At 33.4% G+C, this 21331-nt stretch overlaps 1 protein-coding gene across 2 annotated transcripts in view; it reads left to right on the forward strand.

The window, feature by feature from the left end:
• Apoltp (Apolipoprotein lipid transfer particle) overlaps positions 1–21331 on the forward strand; it is a 1459665-nt gene that overhangs the window by 1015519 nt on the left and 422815 nt on the right. For both annotated transcript variants that reach the window (XM_072546518.1, XM_072546519.1), the window contains one exon: positions 16316–16645. In XM_072546518.1, coding sequence (XP_072402619.1) covers positions 16316–16645 — 330 coding nt within the window. The remainder of the gene's footprint in view (positions 1–16315; positions 16646–21331) is intronic.

The raw sequence follows: 21331 nt of genomic DNA on the forward strand, positions 1-21331 counted from the left end.
GTGGAAATTTGAGTAACCTATGAATGTAACTGTTGAAAGCAGCCATTTTATGTTGGGTTGGATGATTAGATGTATCATGTATAACATGATCTGTTTGGGTAGGTTTTCTGTAAATATTGTACTCTAAAGAATCTTTATTACGGGAAATAGTCATATCCAAGAAGTTCAACTTTTTATCAGATTCTGGTTCCAGAGTAAAAGAGATGTTGGGATGGAGGTTATTAAGATCATCCAGAATCTGTAAAGCATCATCTTGGGTTTCCTGTATGAGAGCTATACAATCATCAACATACCTTGACCAAAAAACTATTTTGTTGTTGTTGTTAACAAACTTCTGTTTTTATCGAAGTTAATCAATTTCTTTGGTTATAAAAAAAAACGTTTCTTGGCTTATTTCAGATGCCCCTGAAGATGATCTAGGGATCGAAAGTACTTGGGCAAGATTTAATTAAACTGTGCTCGATATATGCCTTTTATCTGATCAAAGTTCATTTATTCGAGCATTCAACCTTATATTTATTTTATTTTTCTCAAATCAAACTTCCTAACCGTTAAGGACTCTGACATTCCATGTTGCTAATATCCGTCCTTTGGGATTGGGAACTACTCTGTTATCGTTAGCCGTGTCATTGGACTTTTTCTGTTTACATGTGGATTTTAAATATTTACTTTTTATGTTACTATTTATGTACGCTTGCAGCTGGGTGCATTTTTAGAGATTTTTCTTTTCTTGTCATTCGTTGTTCACAGTCTTGCACATTATTTATGTATCTCTCAGTGTCTTTGCTGCCTATTCTATAATTGCTTACGTGCATTGTCATTGCTTGGTTCGTCATAGTATTCCGGAGTAATGGTTTACTAGTGTTTTGTCTCCATTTTAAATATGTGGTTCTTTTTATTGTCCAATTTTTATCCTACCTTATTAATTCATATCTTATTTATACTTTTATTTACAATTCTTACATCTTTTCCTTTCTCTTTTTCTTCTAGTGCGAGTTTTCTAATTTCTCTCTCTGTGTTCGTAGATGTATATATTTCTTCTTTTCTAACATTTTTTTGGTTTGGATTTATTTTTGTATTCCTTTCCATTTTTTTAATGTTCTACTGATTCCGTCAGGCAGGTTTTCTCTCCCAGTTTGTATGTGTTTTCCCCAGCTTCAAGCTTATTGGTTTATGGACACCATGCTTAATATCATAGTATCATGGCTATACGAGGGGTGGTGACTATAAGTCATGCCTCTACTCCACCAATAAATTTAAAGAAAAATCTATTACAATTATTTAATTGACTAAAAAATTCCATAATTGCAAATTCCTCTTGAAAGTTTAATCCATCATGTAGATACTGTTTTGTCATGCTGTTTGCCCCTTAGCAGCCTCCTGCTAGATGTAGGTTTCAACCCGTATGGTCGACCATCTCTACCTCTACCTTCTACTTCAGGCACTAAATACGTTTGTTACTCATGCGTTGCGAAGTATGCATTCGCCTTTCTATCACTGTTTCTGTGGTATTTCACTTGTGCCCATTGATTATTATTTATTTCTCCTTGAACTTACCATGCTCATCTGTTTCTTTGAAAACTACTTCTATTATAATATATTCTCGTATTATATCTTTTAATTTCTTTATATTTCTGTATTTGTTGTTCTTATATTCTTTTTTTCTGTCGAAATTGTTTTTGTATCCGTATGTATATTCATATGTATATTTCTTCTTATGTCTTTATGCACTTTGTTCGTATGGTACATTCTTGAAGCCTCTATTCGCGCAAGTAATTCTTTCCCCTTAGCACACGTAATCGCTTCTGATAACGTGGTTAAATGTCTTGCTTTTAGTATTGTCATAATCCTATTATCTCTTAATCCATTTGTAATTATTGCAATTTTTTCTTTTAAAGTCTATTCCATGAATATACGGCTGGATTAATATATTGTTTACATATAAAAACAGCCGTATATTCATATGGAATATACATGGAATATACTATACTTTTGCTAATACTTATTCTGCTTCTCTATCTCTATCTTCTTGCGCAATTTTTGATTTTACCATAAAATCTTCTAAACTGCTTCTGAATTTTTCCACTGACCTTTTAGCTTGTTTTGCTGAATTGATCTTTTCTGGTAGTACAGTAATAGATTGTTTTACCAAGAACATACACTTAATGTCGTTTATTAGCTCGGTATTTAAAGCATAGCTATTTTTAAATCCTAATTTTTTGCTGCTTGTGTCATCTTAAGTTTCAGGACATATTTCCTTAGTTGAGTTTTTCTCTTCTCGTCCAAACATACATCGTAAATTTTAATTACATCTATGAATGCTTTAATATATTTCTTTTCCTTGGTACATAAATTTTATTGTTCAAATCTTTTAATGTGTTCTAAGTAAAGTCTGTCATATTAACTATGAGATTTTGACAGGGATTTTGCAACCTCGGAAACCTTTTTTGGATGGTGCTAGAAAGGTCACCAATGGAGACACTGCGGACGGCAGCCAGATGGTTGGTGGAGAGCGAGTCGTGGGTTCGAAACTAGCTTTTGAAACCAGGAATGGGTCCAACGGACGAAATAAGTAAATATACGATAAGAGCTATTGGAAAAGACACAGAAATGAACAAAAAGATAGATGGGTAAAATTACCAAAGATAAGATAAGATAGGGAACAGGGCGCCACTTAATTTTTTGGGGTTTAAGGAGAAAATTAAGAAACCTTAGAAAAGAAAAGAGATAAGGAAAGATATTTAGGTTCAGAGAACCCAAGAAAAGATATCACAGTTAATTATTGAATAAATTTGGTCAACACTCTACATAAACAAAAAATAAATATATAAGGTATTACACTTACTTACCTACGAAACTTAATAAGCCTGATCTTTCTACTGGTCAAAGGTATAGTTATATTTAAAGGTAAAAAGCAAATATATCAGGGAACTTTGTTAGGAGTCGACAAATAAAATACATACATAAAACAATAACAATATATTAAAGAACAACAAAATTACGACGCTGCTGAATGCAACCCAAGTAATAAAAATACACCAACAACTATAAAATGGTGGTAGGTATACATATAAAAAAATAGCAGAAAGATAATTAAAAAATACCCTTACAAAGATATAAGTATAACACAAGCATGCACAAATAAAGTTTTGGCGAATCTCGAGATATTATAGCAAATAAAATTGAATACAAATTATAACAAACACAAAAGATAACAAAAATTAATAAAATTTAAATTTACAAAAATCCAAAAAATTTACTGACGTGAAAATATAAAAATTTAACCAAACCGCACTTGGTTAAGTCGATTATTTGGTTCGTAACAAAAAAAATATAGAATGTTCTTTAATTGACTGCAAAATTCAGTAGCTACTCTCAATTACATTTGAAGACATGTATGATCGTTCGATACGTCCAGATAATGGGAGATGATATGATGCTATACCATGTTACTTGCCCAGATAGGTGGAGATATTAAAATTATGTCAACTTACAGTGATTATTCCTGAAGGCTGCTGCTTTAATTCACTGAAGTTAATACTGTACTGGTATTAAACACTGAATTTATTTACCCTTGAAGGTGCTTTACAACTATACTTAAACTAATATAGTGTAAGATAAAAAAACTCTAATAAGCAAGTGTATACACACTTATAAAGAAAATGCACAGAGACGGTAAGGTAGCAGATACGATATTGTGAACTAAGCGTCTTAATTCGACGGATGCCCACCGATAAGTAGTTTTCTCTACGAGTGCCCACCGAGAAGTGACTTGGTTCCTCTAAAATTTTACCAAGCTACCCAAGAAAAGGTGAGGGTATCTTCCCCCCAAAAATGATAGGCCAGCTGTATGTATTTCTGAGAAGGTAAAAAGTTCTAATTAACATTGAACATAACGGTATACTTCTACCTATAAGCGTGATGAAACATCAAATCTCCTAGATTAGGTTTTTCCCGAAAAACATTATAATGGGCGTTCGACGACAATTACCGCTTTTATGAAAAAGAGGATTAGCTAAGGATTCGCCAGACCGGCTTCTCTAAATAAATACTTAAACCAAATTTATCTTAAAGATGCAGTAGCAGTAAACAAACCAACACACGTTATCAACATTATGAATATTACGAGGAGCACTCCCAAATCACGATTTACAATGTATAAACGTACATAATATCCACCTCATAAACTATATAAATAGACATCGTATACGAAACTCAGCATACCATATCATTTAATAGTCCTTGTACGCGGAAGAATTGCTATAACTTAATTGGACCACTGTTGTTCTAGTGATAATATTTTAGCCAGGGCGTGCGTCAGGGTATTACAGTGCTTGAATTTATTCATTTATATTTATAATAAATGTTATCATTTATATTTTATGATCAGAAGAATAACAAAGATAAAATTAAATTAATAAATGTTAGAATGAGGTTTTCCAACAACATAATATGCGAATTCGTTATTGTAATGCATTGAATTAATAAAATTAAATTAAATATGTAAAAATTGTTTTAAAATTAAATGTAATATCTAATGGCGGTTTCCCACCAAACGGACAAAATAAAAACAAAACAAAACACAAACTCGTATCCAATAAAACAAAATAGCAACTTTTCACAAATTTTACTAAAGACTGGCGTGTTTTGAAACAGTTAGTTTTGTTTTTCGAGTCCCGAGTTTTTGAAACTCGAGTCTGTTTAGTGGAAACGGTCAGTTGTGTTTATTAATGGACTACCTCACCTCTGACGTTACAATGGGCGGGGCTTCGAAAACCTTTCTAAACATTTCTACACTAAATACAAGATAGAGCTGCTGTAAGTATAAATAAACCGTCAACAGTATGATTGTTACGAGGGGCACTCCCACATCATGATTTTAACGATGTATAAACCTATATTTTCCTGTATTATGAAATACATATGAAAATATGAAGTAGACATCGTAGCATAAGTCGTTCACAGGAATAACAGAACTGAAAATAACTGAATAAACATGTTAGAATGAGGTTTTTCAACAACATAATAACGTGAATCCGTTATTGTAATGCACGGAATTAAAATACAATTACATTAAATGTGTAAAAATGTTTTAAAATTAAACGTAATATTTAAGGTTGAAACGGAGTTGCCACTCGTGAACTGAGTTCTTAATGGCACTCCATTCGTTGGTTTAAGGAAAACGAAATTTCAAAGCAAAAACCTATGCAAAGGTCAGAAAAATCTTGTCAAAAATAAAAACATTCAACATATCTGAGTAATAAATAAAACAAAAAACTCAAAGTGTAACTTAGGTAATATTTTACTCAGAATCTACCTCAAGTGCCTGTGAATACCTCCTTTTTTCTTTACCCATTTCATCTATAATATGCCTACAATAGTGTATTTTTTTTATGTTTATTCACAATAGTCAAAAGCTCGACTTTTAGAACTGAATTGTCAAAACTTTTGATCGCAGCCACTTTTGAATATCCGCTAATTTCTTCAACTCGGTTGTCGATATTTATTAAACGGGGAGTATATAACGAATATATTAAGATAGAAAAAAAACATGGCGACTACCAAAATGGCACTACACAGGATCTTGATTATATAGAACGTATAGTTACGTACGAGATATCATAAGGGACTATGAATGAAAATAAATTTACTATAGACAAATTTTGATTTATTGACTTAAGGAAGGCCTCTGGCTGAGTTCAAAATAAACAACTGATCGAAACCTAACATGCGACATAGCAAATGAAAAGGGACGATATAACGAATCTATTAAGATGTGTAATTGATTTTCTATCTTAATATATTCGTTATAACCTTCCCTTTCATTTTCTATATCGCGTGATAGGATTTGATCAGTTGTTTATTTTGTACTCAGCCAGAAGCCTTCTTAGTCAATAAATCAAAATTTGGCATACGGTTTTGCTTTCGTATTAAATTATTAAAACAATATGTAAAATTACAGTTTTGTTTACTATGAATAACAAATATAAAATATGCAATGTTAGTATGGTTTTCAAGGAAATCCAATGCAGCAACTTAAAATATTTGTCATAAACGAAAATTTTATATTAAAAAAATTATACTAAAAAAACAAAAGTTAACGCTGGTTTAAATTGTGAGAATTGCGACGCCTATGTTAATTAGTCATTTTCTATTGATTTTACACAATTTACTTTAAAAAATAAGTGTATTTGATGTTTCGATTTCGATCGTTTAAGTGTCAAAACAACGTTGCAATTACTGCTTTATTATTTTTGTCAAACCATAAGTTTCTTTTTATTTTAAAGTAGTGAAGCTAATTTTGAATTTCCTTGGAAATAATACTAACATTGTATATTTTATCTTCGTTGTTCATAGTAAACAAATCTTTAATTGTACATACTGTTTTATTAATTTGATAGGAAATATGAAAGCAAAACCGCACGCCTATGGAGTCTTACGTAGCATAGCCTGGTTTTGTTTACTTTTACTGCACGTCGAATTTGAATGATGTGTAGGTAGATCCTTCAGTCATATTTCGGTAGCTTTCCAATAAAAATTTCTGATCGTAAACACGACCATCAGCGTATCATCCACATGGGTAAAAGGAATTAAAATTAATTTAATATATTAATTAAAAAAATGTTACACAGCCCCCTCCCAAGAGAGGAAACTGGTGAAGAAGAAGAAAGAAAACGGTTTCCGATCAAAACCTAAGGATTTTTTTTATATACCCTTTAAACGATTCGAAGAATGTGCCTCGAAAAGACGTACAAGATATAAAAGACGTTAACATCATTAAGAAATGATTTAACCAAACGTTAAGATAATAAAATTATTTAAGATAATCCTTAATACAAAAGAAATGCCTATTTAAGAGATAACATCGAGATCAGTAGGTACTCATCAGTAATTCGTTAAGATAAATTAGAGAACGAGATATTTTTAGGAAATCTCTAATTAAAACAAGATATCGAAATGGCTTAAATAACAACACTGGATAAAATCCTAATCACAATGGAAAGCATATGCCAAAGTGAAAGTCAAAAAGAATTAAATAAAACTCAACTAGCATTAATAAGAGTAGAAGAAGAAAGAAAGAAATTAAGTACCTGGTTGTCAGTTGATAGCTTCGCGTATCACACGCCTAAATTTAATTTAGGGTCACAATCGGTAAAGTCACAATCGGGTTGAAGTTGACATAAAGAAAACTTCTAAGTCATATCAGGGAAGGGGGTCTGTAGACAACATCAGTACTAAAAGAATGAAAGGGTAAGAAGAATTAAGAGGAATGTGTTTGTCTTCTTTAAAAGCTCAACAGGTCCCTAGCGGACGAATCCCAGATCATCATCCTAGCCGTTCCTCTCGTGACAACTAGTAAGGTCAAAACAGATTCCGAAATATAGAAGAAAAAAAGATTTTGCGTCGAGAATTTTATTCTCATGATTCACACATGGTAGCTTGATTTATCACTGGCTGTATGACAGAGCAAAAGTAATTTATCGCCATTCGGGGTTAATAAATCCATAGAGGATTGAGTATCAGTCTTTTATACAAATCAAAAAACGTATACTAGATAATGAAGGAGTTACTATAACTACTATATAGATAATAAAAGTATAATAACGTAATTAAAGTTATTACCCTTTAACGGTGCAGTAAGCAAATGATTTTTCGCGTACTGACCAGGTAATGAGCTTTCGCACAGATAATTTTAAGTGGTTTTCCACCTAAATAAGATAGATAAGAAGATAAGATAGCGAGCAAAGATAAATTAAACTTTACTCAAAGGTAATTTAAGTGACTTTTCACTTATCGGTAAGGTAATGAGTTTTACCCAAAGATAATTTAAGTGATTTTTCACTTATCGGTAAGGTAATGAGTTATGGCTCAAAGATAATTCAAGTGATTTCTCACTTATCGGTAAGGTAATGAGTTTTGGCTCAAAGATAATTCAAGTGATTTCTCACTTATCGGTAAGGTAATGAGTTTTGGCTCAAAGATAATTCAAGTGATTTCTCACTTATCGGTAAGGTAATGAGTTTTGGCTCAAAGATAATTCAAGTGATTTTTCACTTGAATAGGTAAGATACTAGAGACCAGCGAGTAATTATCTCACTAGCCGATCTAATAGATAACGGTATGGTGATATTTTTCACCTAACCGTACTCAAAGATATGTGACTTCTGGTGGGTAATCAAGGAGGTAGACGAGAGAAGATAGAAGAGAAAAATATTTATATAAATATATAGATAAGACGGTAGATAATGTTATATGATAAAATAACAAACTAATCCTGATCGGATTCATCCTCACCTGACGAATTATCAGAATCATTAAGATATGGTTTCAAATCTTTAATATGCCAGTTCCCAGCATTTGAACCATCGGGATTTCTCAGTGTATATACAAGGGGAGACAGCTTTTTGACTACCGTACATAAGGTATATTTGGGTGCTAACTTAGCCATAAACTTATCGACGGCTTTTGATAGAACCTTATTTCGTCGCCAAACTGTATCACCGACGTGAAATTGAACATCGCGTCGCCGTAAGTTATACGTTTTAGCATTGCGTTGGTACGCATTATTCAGATTAAGTTGTATTTCATCAAATACTTTACTTAACCCTCGTATTTCAGAAACATATTTGTCATGTTGCTCTGAAGTAACGGTAGATATCAAATTATCGGCAGATAAAGAATAATAGTTACCGGCAATAGGGACATACCTGGCACAATTAAGGAAAGATGGGGTATATTTAGTGACTTCATGTCTAGCGGTATTTATAGCTTGACGGATTTTTAGAATTTCTTTATCCCAATCGGAATGATCTTTAATATAACACCTGATAGCAGTTCCTATGGTTTTATTGCTACGTTCAACAAAGTTGCACTGAGGCGAATAGACAGCATTAAACCATATTTTTTGGACCTTATACTTACTACATAAATTCTTTAACGAAGAATTATTAAGATTTCGGGCGTTATCACATATAAGAAATTGAGGGATTCCGAACATAAGAAAAACGTCATTTTCAAGAAAATTAATGATATTTTGCGTGGTAGCTTTCCGCAAAGGATGAATCAACGTAAATTTCGAAAACCAGTCGGTAACAACAAGAAGAAAAGTGTATCCTCTTTTTGAGCGAGGAAGCGGACCAATAAGATCTACGGCAATTATTTGCCAAGGGAACCTAGCGGATTTTTCTCGTCCCATTAAACCCATGGGAGCCAAAGTCGACATCTTTTGAGCTCCACAGATTTTACAAGACCTAACAAAACGAAGTACATCTTTCCGCATTTTGGGCCAATAATATAACTCTTGAATACGATTTAAAGTTTTGAAATAGCCAAGATGTGCACAGGTAGGGAAATCGTGACAAGAAGTGATAATATCATTTCTTTGGGGTTTCGGTACTAAAATTTTCCACTCTTTATTATTAGTGGAAACAGGTAATTCGGAAGGAATTAATTTAAAAACAAAATCATCCTTTACTTTCCACTGAGGATATTTATTGGGCTCTGATAAAATTTTAGAGCGAAAATCATCGAACCAAGGATCAATTCGGTCCTTGTCGACTTCCAGATAAGAAAGTTGTGGTTTTTCGGAGAGAGACTCATTCGTAAACATGCGACTTAGTGCATCTGGGACGATATGAGAAGTTCCTTTCCGATGATAAGATCAAAATCATGCTGACGTAAACGCATTGCCCAACGCGCAAGTTTGCCAGAAGGATTACTAATGTTTTTTAACCACAACAGGGAATGATGGTCGGTAATTACCTGAAATTTGACTCCTTCGATATAGGGACGAAATTTTTCAATAGCGAAAATTACGGCTAAACATTCTCTCTCGGTGACAGAGTAGTTTCGTTCAGCCCTAGATAAGGTACGACTAGCATAAGCAATAACTACATCCGAGCCATCGACGGTTTGTGTTAAGACACCTCCTAACCCAGTATCGCTAGCGTCACATTGAATAACAAAAGGTTTTAGAAAGTCAGGTTGAGTTAGAACAGGGGCAGAGATAAGAGCCTCTTTAATTAAAATAAAGGAGTTTTCAGCGGAATCAGTCCAGTCTACCGACTGTTTCTTCTTTTTACCTTTTAATAGGTCATTTATAGGAGAGACAAGAGTCGAGAAATTATTTATAAATCGCCTGTACCAAGAGCACATTCCAACAAATCTTTTAACTTCCGTAAAAGTTTTTGGACGGGGATAATTAATCATGGCAGAGACTTTTTCCGGATCAGTCCTTAAAAGATTATCATCTACTATATAACCCAGAAATTTTAATTCAGACTTGAAAAATTCACACTTATCAACATTGATAGTTAAATTGGCCTCTTTTAACTTATCTTTAACCTCAGATAATAATTTAATATGTTCTTCGAAATTATCGGAACAAACGATGATGTCGTCAAGATAACAAAATATGTTCGGTTCATATTTAGGACCAAAAATTGCATCGACTAATCTCTGTTGAGTTTGAGCCGAATTACATAATCCAAAAGGCATGACAGTAAATTGAAAGGAACCTCTACCGATGACACTGAAAGCAGTTTTTTCTCTCGAAGAGGGATCTAAAGGTATTTGCCAGAAAGCTTTTCTCAAGTCAACGGAACTTATAAATTTGGTACCTTTCAGTAACGAAAGGATCCTATCAATATTAGGCAAAGGGTAAGAGTCTCGTTTAGTTACCTCATTGAGAGCTCTACCATCGAAACAAAAGCGGTACTCGCCGTTATTTTTCTTGACTAATAGCACCGGTGAACACCACGGACTATTAGAAGGTTCAATAACACCTAAACTAAGCATTTCGTCTAATTCTTCGTTGAGAATTTTGGACATATAGGGAGACATGGGAAACGGGCGTTTTTTGAAAGGTTTCGCGTCTCCAGTATCAATATTCATTTGGATTTTATCCGTGTGGCCTAATCCATTTATATTGCTAACTTGGGAGAAAGATTCGATAGTACTAGTCGCGACATATCTTTGAGTGGGGTTTAAATGATCGATAGTACATAAAGATATTTCATCGAGCTCATTATCGATATCGGTAAAAGTTCGGTATCGGTAAAAATCGGTAAAAATCTATTATAAGAGAGAAAGTCTTAACGAAATTGCTACCGAGGATAAAGGTATAAGGTAACGTAGGTACGATTAGTGCTTTGATGACATGACAAACATCGTTAGCTAAGATAGGGAGATCGACTACACCGGTAACAGCGCGATTAGAGCCGTCAGCTAATGAAACATTTTGATGTTGAGATGGATCAACAGATAAGTTGTTGGATTCAAGGAATTTAATGCCTTTTGCGCCAACAATAGTTATAGAACAACCAGTATCTAGAAGGACTGTAAAAGTTCTCGAGAAAATTTAGACAGAAATATGCGGCCTAGAATCGCAAATTTTATTAATTAGCACCGGGGCGGCAATTTTCGTAACACTATTACGATAAAAATATTTGACGGTCTTTAACCACTGTTTCCATTTATTTTGAATTCTAACGTCGGATTTATTAGGACGGAAAGGTAACGAGATTGCACCGACCGAACAAACTCGACGACTTAGTTTTTTGAAGGCATACGGCATTTTTTACAGGTATGGACAGTCACGTTAGGATTACCACACTTGTAACAGAACTTGTGCTGTCGTTCCTTTTTACAGACGGGATAGATATGACCTGTTTTTTGACAATTCCAACAGGTAGCTACTTTCGAAGTGTTTTTATCATTCGAATTAGATGAATTAGATACATGATTAGAGGCAGATGGAGAAGATAAGGCATTTGAGGCATTGTTGTGAGAATGACGCTTCGACTGCGGAGTATCAGTCTCGACAACAGAGATTTTAGAATGTTGGAAGAACTTGGCCGACAATGAAGGGTTAGCATCTTCCAACTTCTTAACAATTTGAGTTAGTTCACTCACGGTATTAATGTCTTTTAAAATGACATGAGGAATATGTTCAGGTAAGATATTTTTACGAATAATCCTTAACTTTGTGGATTCGAATGATTCGCGAGATAAACGATTAAAAAGGGATAGCATTTGCGCGGCGAAAATTACGATAGGCTCGCTACGTTTTTGTTTGCGACCTTTGATTTGATCCCAAAGATCTTCGTCGAAATCGGGAGATAAAAAAGTGGATTTAAGAACTTCAACAAGTCCATCCCAAGAATTTATTGAGGACTTAATACTGCGAAACCACACCGCGGCATCGCCAGAGAAAAATTCAATAGCCGAATTAAATAAAATATCTTTCGGGACATTACGGGACTCAGATAACTCATTAACTCGTTCAATAAAATCAAACACAGTCTTGGGATCACCATTAAATTTAACGTTCCCTTTAAATATGGAATATTGGGAGATATTTGAATCGGGAGTCGAAACATGTATTATCTGCAGAGCAGCAGGAGAGACATACTCGACAGAAGGAGAACTAGAAGCTAAAGGAATGACTTTATCATTCATCTCTTGCTCCAATAACAAACAGGTAGCATTAGATTCATTTCGAAAAGAAATAGATTCCTCAGAATCGGGCTCGGGAATAGGAAGTCGATCTATTCTACCTAACAAATGAATAAGTCGTGATTTGACTTGGCGAAAACAAGAATCTGTTGAAGAACCTTCAAACTCTTCAACTAACTTTGAAATCTTATCAATAGAATTTTTAATGGCAGTCTTTTCGTTATCATAATCTAAGGTATTTAAAGATAATTGATTGCTGTTGTCCCTAACTAACAATCTCTTGAGGATTTTCCTCCTTTCTTTTATTTCTCTACTCGTAACAGTTCCTCTGATTTTTAACTCATAATTAATTTCCTCTGAAGTAAGAAAATTGAGTTCAAAATTATTCATTTTTTAATTTAAGTCTACAGGTAATAAAAAAATATAAAAATAGTCAAATATACCAAAGAAAGATCAGGTTTAATTATAAAATTTATACATAAATCTGGAGAACTTTTGTAGTGTGTTTACCAGACGGAACGAAAGAAGAAAATAAGGAATACTGAGATAGAGATAAAGCAAATAGAAAAAGAAATAAATAGAAATAGAACACGGAAGCTGATGGAGGTTCTCGTATCTTGGGCGGTATATAAATGTATAGAGAAAGCAACGAAAATGATTAGGTAAAAAGGCCGGGACATAAAAATGTGAAAGACACGCAAAAGCAACGGACAAGGAAAAAAACAAAAGGATATAAGCCCCACGCTTTGGGCGGCATAAAAATATGTGTAACCTCGGAAACCTTTTTTGGATGGTGCTAGAAAGGTCACCAATGGAGACACTGCGGACGGCAGCCAGATGGTTGGTGGAGAGCGAGTCGTGGGTTCGAAACTAGCTTTTGAAACCAGGAATGGGTCCAACGGACGAAATAAGTAAATATACGATAAGAGCTATTGGAAAAGACACAGAAATGAACAAAAAGATAGATGGGTAAAATTACCAAAGATAAGATAAGATAGGGAACAGGGCGCCACTTAATTTTTTGGGGTTTAAGGAGAAAATTAAGAAACCTTAGAAAAGAAAAGAGATAAGGAAAGATATTTAGGTTCAGAGATCAAACCCAAGAAAAGATATCACAGTTAATTATTGAATAAATTTGGTCAACACTCTACATAAACAAAAAATAAATATATAAGGTATTACACTTACTTACCTACGAAACTTAATAAGCCTGATCTTTCTACTGGTCAAAGGTATAGTTATATTTAAAGGTAAAAAGCAAATATATCAGGGAACTTTGTTAGGAGTCGACAAATAAAATACATACATAAAACAATAACAATATATTAAACAACAACAAAATTACGACGCTGCTGAATGCAACCCAAGTAATAAAAATACACCAATAACTATAAAATGGTGGTAGGTATACATATAAAAAAAAATAGCAGAAAGATAATTAAAAAATACCCTTACAAAGATATAAGTATAACACAAGCATGCACAAATAAAGTTTTGGCGAATCTCGAGATATTATAGCAAATAAAATTGAATACAAATTATAACAAACACAAAAGATAACAAAAATTAATAAAATTTAAATTTACAAAAATCCAAAAAATTTACTGACGTGAAAACATAAAAATTTAACCAAACCGCACTTGGTTAAATCGATTATTTGGTTCGTAACAAAAAAAATATAGAATGTTCTTTAATTGACTGCAAAATTCAGTAGCTACTCTCAATTACATTTGAAGACATGTATGATCGTTCGATACGTCCAGATAATGGGAGATGATATGATGCTATACCATGTTACTTGCCCAGATAGGTGGAGATATTAAAATTATGTCAACTTACAGTGATTATTCCTGAAGGCTGCTGCTTTAATTCACTGAAGTTAATACTGTACTGGTATTAAACACTGAATTTATTTACCCTTGAAGGTGCTTTACAACTATACTTAAACTAATATAGTGTAAGATAAAAAAACTCTAATAAGCAAGTGTATACACACTTATAAAGAAAATGCACAGAGACGGTAAGGTAGCAGATACGATATTGTGAACTAAGCGTCTTAATTCGACGGATGCCCACCGATAAGTAGTTTTCTCTACGAGTGCCCACCGAGAAGTGACTTGGTTCCTCTAAAATTTTACCAAGCTACCCAAGAAAAGGTGAGGGTATCTTCCCCCCAAAAATGATAGGCCAGCTGTATGTATTTCTGAGAAGGTAAAAAGTTCTAATTAACATTGAACATAACGGTATACTTCTACCTATAAGCGTGATGAAACATCAAATCTCCTAGATTAGGTTTTTCCCGAAAAACATTATAATGGGCGTTCGACGACAATTACCGCTTTTATGAAAAAGAGGATTAGCTAAGGATTCGCCAGACCGGCGTCTCTAAATAAATACTTAGGTAGATCCTTCAGTCATATTCCGGTAGCTTTCCAATAAAAATTTCTGATCGTAAACACGACCATCAGCGTATCATCCACATGGGTAAAAGGAATTAAAATTAATTTAATATATTAATTAAAAAAATGTTACAATTTGACTTAAAAAGTTCCTTAGCATAAGAGCTACAAACTGAAAAGAACATTTTTGGGCCTTTAAATATTTTCCTTGCGAGCAAGCGTTACGTCAACAAAGTCTTAATTTTCCAGTAAGTTTATTCAAGAACTTATATTTTGGTAGAAATTGTTTTAACATAATGAAAATTCTTCTGAAACTATGTTCAGTTATCTTTGAAAGTGTTTTTTATCGTCCTATATGTAACGATAATTCTAAGTATGGTCATTTATTGTAGCTAAATAGTTTAATAAAACGCCATATTCGATTTCTTCGTCTATATTATTTAAACAAATTGTCATACTCATGAAACAGTTCAAGGTCACATATCCTCACAGTAAAACTTTATAAATACACCTTACGCGATGTAGGAGCGTTTGTTTAAAATAAAATAAAAATATCTATCTAAATAAATTTTATTTAAAAAAGTTTCTTTATAAAACGTAGGTATATTAATATAAAAACCGTCTCAGACTACATTACAGAACATTTTTGGAATAACTGTTCCATCATCAGTGCTGTCCTAAAATAAGTATTACCACTTTAATTAAAGCAAACGTGAAAGTTAAACTTTTGACCAAGGTTATAACAAAAATGTGGTTTAATACTGACTGGATTTACATGTTTAAAACCACTAAACGTATGGGTAAAAACCCTTTATATGTAGTTAAATTAAGTTTAAATAACATCGTTGATGTTACAAAAATAAAGGATTTTTACTCATATATTCATTAGCTTCAAACATGTAAATCCAGTAAGTATTAAAGCATCATTTTTTTATAACCTTCGTCAAAATTTTAACTTTCACGTTTGCTTAAATTAAAGTGGTAATACTGATTTTAGGATATCAACGATGATGAAATAAATATTCCGAACACGTAATGTGATGTAGCCCGATAGGGTTTTTATATTCATATACCTTTTATAAAGGAATTTTTTTAAATAAAAATTTTTGTGATTCATGGTATGCAGTCAACTACCAGAATTAAGTTTCTGTGTGGATTTTTTTACATATATACTTTTAAAATAGCTTTATAAAAGCTATATATACTTTTAAAAAGCAAAAAAAAATCGTGCAATCAACATCTGAACTTAAAGAATTTTTATTTGTATCTGTTAAACTGTATAATTTATATTAAGAAATAAAATAATATATTTACTAACATATATTTCACATATGTTTTTATATAATCACTTTCACTGTCATCCATAAGTTGGGTTTAATTCAAGTTTTTTCAAAAAGAATTTTTAACAAAAAGTTAATATTATCTGAATAAGTTTTAAAATCATTTTATTCTATTTTCAGGACATCACAATGAGTAGCGAGTATGGATACGATAACTCTTCAATCGATGGCCAATTGTTGGTGGTATATTCATTAAATCCAGATCAAAAGCTGACTCTATGCGGAAAAGTAAACGATAATTCTAACTCAGTGACCTATAACTACACGTACAATGTTTGGGCTGAACACATTGCGACAAATTTAAATTTAAATTCGACGGGCGATTTTTACTGGAATCCCAATGCTTTGGGCACAGAACATGTAACGAATTACCAGCGATCATATTTACCTTCATCTGTATCGGAAACGCTGGCCAGAATTAACCTACAAAACAACGAAATTGAATTGAAGGTAAGGAAATTAGTTTTAATTTTTAGTCCTCTTTTATACTTGTCCTTTTTTATAATAAAATATTGTTATGAACCGATTTACTTCAGTTTTACATTACGTGTCGCCGTGTTATCTTTTTAAGTTTTATTAGTATGATTATACCTAAAAAATAAAAATATGTATTAGGCTAACAAACAGGACACGTATTACAGTGTGTCAATTTTAAAACTTACAATGGGCTAGATCTCACGAACAAAAGCTGATATCGAAAAAAGCTTGAAACCGTTTCTAGAATAATAAGGTGGAACTAAAATGACATGAAAGAGAACTCATCCCATCAACCTCCTCGGCCCCACCCAAGCAAGCAAGCAAGCGATTTGATTAAACCTAGCCAGTGAGAAATGTTCACCCCTAAGAATTACGTTCGGGTGTAACAATTCATTGGAGCGAGGTGTGTTAACTCGAGTAAAAACAGGAGTCACCCACCGCGCTCCAATGCTTCAGACCATCCTTTTCCCCCCTATATCACTGATGCGCGATAGGGGCACAACTATCAGTCAAATGCTCTTCATGTGGAGGTGCTGGGTAATAGAACCCCAATTTGGTTTCCTAACCGAATGCAAAACTCAGGACCGCGCATTGTCGCTATACTTTTGTTATCCTATCGCGGATAAGTGGCTTATCCGCGAACTAAAATTGCTTACTTGGGCCTCAAGTCTCCGCTCTGAGCCAGGCTCAGTTCGGCGACTTGGTTCTCAAGGGGTTGGGCCCTACGTGCCGGGGTTTTGGGGTTTTTTATTAATTTTTTTTTGTTGGCTTGCGCTGGTTTTTGTTAGTATTTTTATAATTTTTTTGGTGACCGAGGCCGGTTTTTTTTTGTGTTTTTTATAGTTTTTTTTTCAAAAGACTATAAAAAATGCTATTCAATGGTATAAATAATAATTATATGGGTGTGCCAGAACAACAATGGTCCAAGTCCAGTGTTTTTTTTTTTATGTTTTTGTCTGTTTATTATCTCTAAAAGCCATTGTTTTCAAAGCAACAAACAGCCAAGTCCTGTCTCCATTGGTTCTACCGTAGACAGCATAAGATTACTGTTGTTGTGAAAATAATTTGTTATGATTCAGTGCAACAGTGAGTCAAGTCCACCTGCGTCTATGAATGCGTTAGTTCAAACGTAATAATGTTGTGTTCGATGTAAGCCGTTGTAAATGTTTCAGTTTAAAATCTGTTACAATCGTGTTCAGTTGTGAAATTTTATTAGTTAATGTAATATGGATTTAAATGAACAAACCGAACCTAAAAACAAGCAGTCTACCCGAAAGAGGTTAAGAAATCCAGAAAAATGGCAGCGTAATTCACGGAAGGCTTTCCGAAACAGCGGCATGACAAACAAAATCAGCAGGGGAAAAGTAGTTAAAGGTGCAGTTTTCCTATCTGACTTTGACTGCTGCTGTCGGCGAAAATGTATAGAAAAAGTTGATGCAAAACAAACGGCGTTCATTCGAGATCCCGTATACGAAATGGGAACGGTGCTGCCAAAAATCGTTCATATAAATACTTTCTGGATACAGGTGATGAGAGTATTTAAATATGTAAAAAACTATTTCTTAAAACCTATTGTATCAGCTGGAGAAGAGTTGAAAGATGTCTTGTTAAGGAAGAATTCCACAGCGTTGAGGCAAGGGGAAGAGCCCCAGCTAAAAATAAAATAAACGATGCTGATGTACGAGCCCACATCGCATATTTTCCAGCATTATCAAGTTATTATTCTCGTACACACAACCCCAACCCCCAACAATATTTGAACAGTGAACTGACAATTAAGAAGATGTACGAGTTATACGTAGAAAAGTGTGCATTAGAAAACAAGTCATTTGTTAAACAAAAGTATTACTACCACGTTTTTAATACCAAATTCAATTTAAACTTTAAACCTCCGAGCAAACACACTTGCAGTAAGTGTTACTCTTGATCAATAAAACTGAAGGTGAAGAGTAATAAAACCAAGAAAGCTGAAATTGAAACTGCCATGCAATTGCACATTACCAAAGCTGAAACAATCAGAAGTTATCTACAGAAGGAAGTCAATAAATTTTCAACGCTGCGGTACTCGTTGACATTCGATCTTCAAAAAGCTCTGCCTTTTCCTAAGTTGACCACTTCAATAGCTTACTATAAACGCAATATGTATGCTTACAACTGCGGTGTCCATCCTATAAATGCAGGCCCACCTGTAATGTATGTCTGGGATAAAACAGAAATGCATCTGAAAAAATATGCATCGAATCATCAAAAAATAGTTATATACAATGTGGAGGGCAGAACCGTAACATAAATGTTTCGTTGGTGCTTCTACGGCTTTGCCATGATGATGAAATGGCTGTGCAAGAAATAGATCTACGTTTTATGATTTCAGGACATTCTTATCTTGTTAGACATGTTAGATATGTTAGATGACACTGTTAACTATACAAATGTAAAAATTAGCAACAAAAGCCCCACGGTACTCAAAACATAATTGAACCTTTGATTGGGCCAGTTTCTGTTACTAAACGTAATATTACTTTCGATAATTGGTTTACCACTTATCCACTCATGATCAATCTACTTCAGACTCATCATCTTACATCGGTTGGACAGTTAGGAAGAACAAAAGGCAAATTCCAACAGCACCTCTGAACACACGAGAAAGAGAAATTCGCAGTTCAAAATTTGCCTTTAACGAAGATATAACGGCTGTCTCATATGTGCTAAAAAAGTCAAAAAATGTAGTCCTCTTTTCTACATTGCGTCATAATGATACTATAATTGAAGAAACTGGTGAAAAGAAATTACCTAAAATTATCGACTTTTACAATTCTACCAAAGGCGGTGTAGACACATTGGATGAGCTATCTGCTAATTACAGCGTATCAAGAAATAGACGTCGTTGGACTTTGACACTATTTTTTTCGTTTTTGAATACAGATGGAGTGAATGCTTAAGTTATATATAAAACAAATACAAAAAACGATAAATTAAAAGGACGAATTTTTTTGAAAGAACTGGGCGTGCAACTGATTTCTGAGTTTCGAAACCAACGAAGACAAAACCCCTCCTTGCGTCAACCAGTACGTGATAATCAGCAACCAGAGGTACATCAGTTGGGACCTAAACGACGTAGGACAAGCAGTAGATGTTCTGTTTATCCAAGAAATAAAGATAGGAAGACTTTTTGCATATGCATGCGATGTGATACTCCAATTTGTTTGGAACACGCAATAATGACGTGTTCACATTGCGACAAATTTAAGGAGTCGTAACTTTTTTATTTTTCAATATATTTTGGCGACCATTTTGTTTTTTAGTTTGTAGAATCTTAGGCTATAAGTTTATTTAGAGTTGTGTGATCAATAAAATTTTTCATAATATCTGAGTGTATTATTGTTCACTCGTGTTTTTTGACTAGCATAATTGCAATATATTGGATAATAATGATGTTTACCGTTTAAGTACAAGATTTTTACAGTACCATATTAAATTTATTTGAATCATAAATAAATAAAAAACCAAGATTAACCATTTTAAATGATTAAATTTAAAAATTTTAACTTCCTGTGTTAGTTTAGTCCGGAACACCTCGCGTGTTAGTTTATCTAGGCACACTAACGCCGGGTTAATATGCCATACGCTAAATAAAAATAAATTCTCCGCTACTGTCACGCTTCTTGGTGAAAATCAGGACTTGAAAAAAAGGACAGCTAAATTTTACGATATCACACGTATGACTCATTTCGATATTTCTTTGCTGGAGTATAGAAAGTTCACAATCTAAGTATAAAGCGCATTATGCTTACGACGCTACGTTGTTTAGTATTTATTTGGCAGCCATAAATAGTGGACGCAGTGAATTTGTGAAAATGGAGAAAATTGGTCATCGTTATGTAATACAATACTTTTATTTGAAAGGTTTCAGCCTAACCAATATAAAAGCTAAACTGGATTCTACCTTGATTGAACCTCTTTCTTTGTTTATAGTAGTAAAATGTTGAGTGATATAGTTTAAACCCAACCGTGCAAGCTGCCATAGCGTGGCGTCAGTTTCAAGAGATTAACGTGAAATCATGTTCATTGACTATATTGAAAAAGAAAAAACTGTCAACGGTGGATAGGTATTATGAGGTACCTAATGCAACATTCAAGCAAAGAAATTAATAAAAGATGGCCGCATTTGCAAATAAAAAAGTGTTGTTTCATGAAGACAATGGTACTAGTTCACAGATCCGTGATTGCAATGGCCAAAATTCATGAACTAAAGTTAGACATTATACATCATCCACCTTATTGGTCAAAGTTAGTCTTCTCGGATTATTTTCTGTTCGTAAACTCAAATAAATGACTCAGTCCTCAAATATTTTGCAAGCGGGAAGAAGTCATGTCGGCAGTTAATGGCTATTTTTAGGAAATCGACAGTTCTTAATTTAAAAAGGTTATCAACTATTGAACATAGACGGGGAAAATGTATCAAACTAAAATGAGATTATGTTGAAAACTAAATACATTTTTTTTTCTAAAATTTTACTGCTTTTTATTTTTATTTATTTTGCTTCAACCACTTAGGGTTTAAGGTTATTAGCATAAGAAAAATACAAAAAGTGATAAAGACATACATAGGCATATTCAAAATATCAATTACATAATAATGTATACAATATATATTTTCCT

Source organism: Diabrotica undecimpunctata, chromosome 10 (genome assembly GCF_040954645.1).
Source record: "Diabrotica undecimpunctata isolate CICGRU chromosome 10, icDiaUnde3, whole genome shotgun sequence".
Taxonomy (NCBI): Eukaryota; Metazoa; Arthropoda; class Insecta; order Coleoptera; family Chrysomelidae; genus Diabrotica; species Diabrotica undecimpunctata.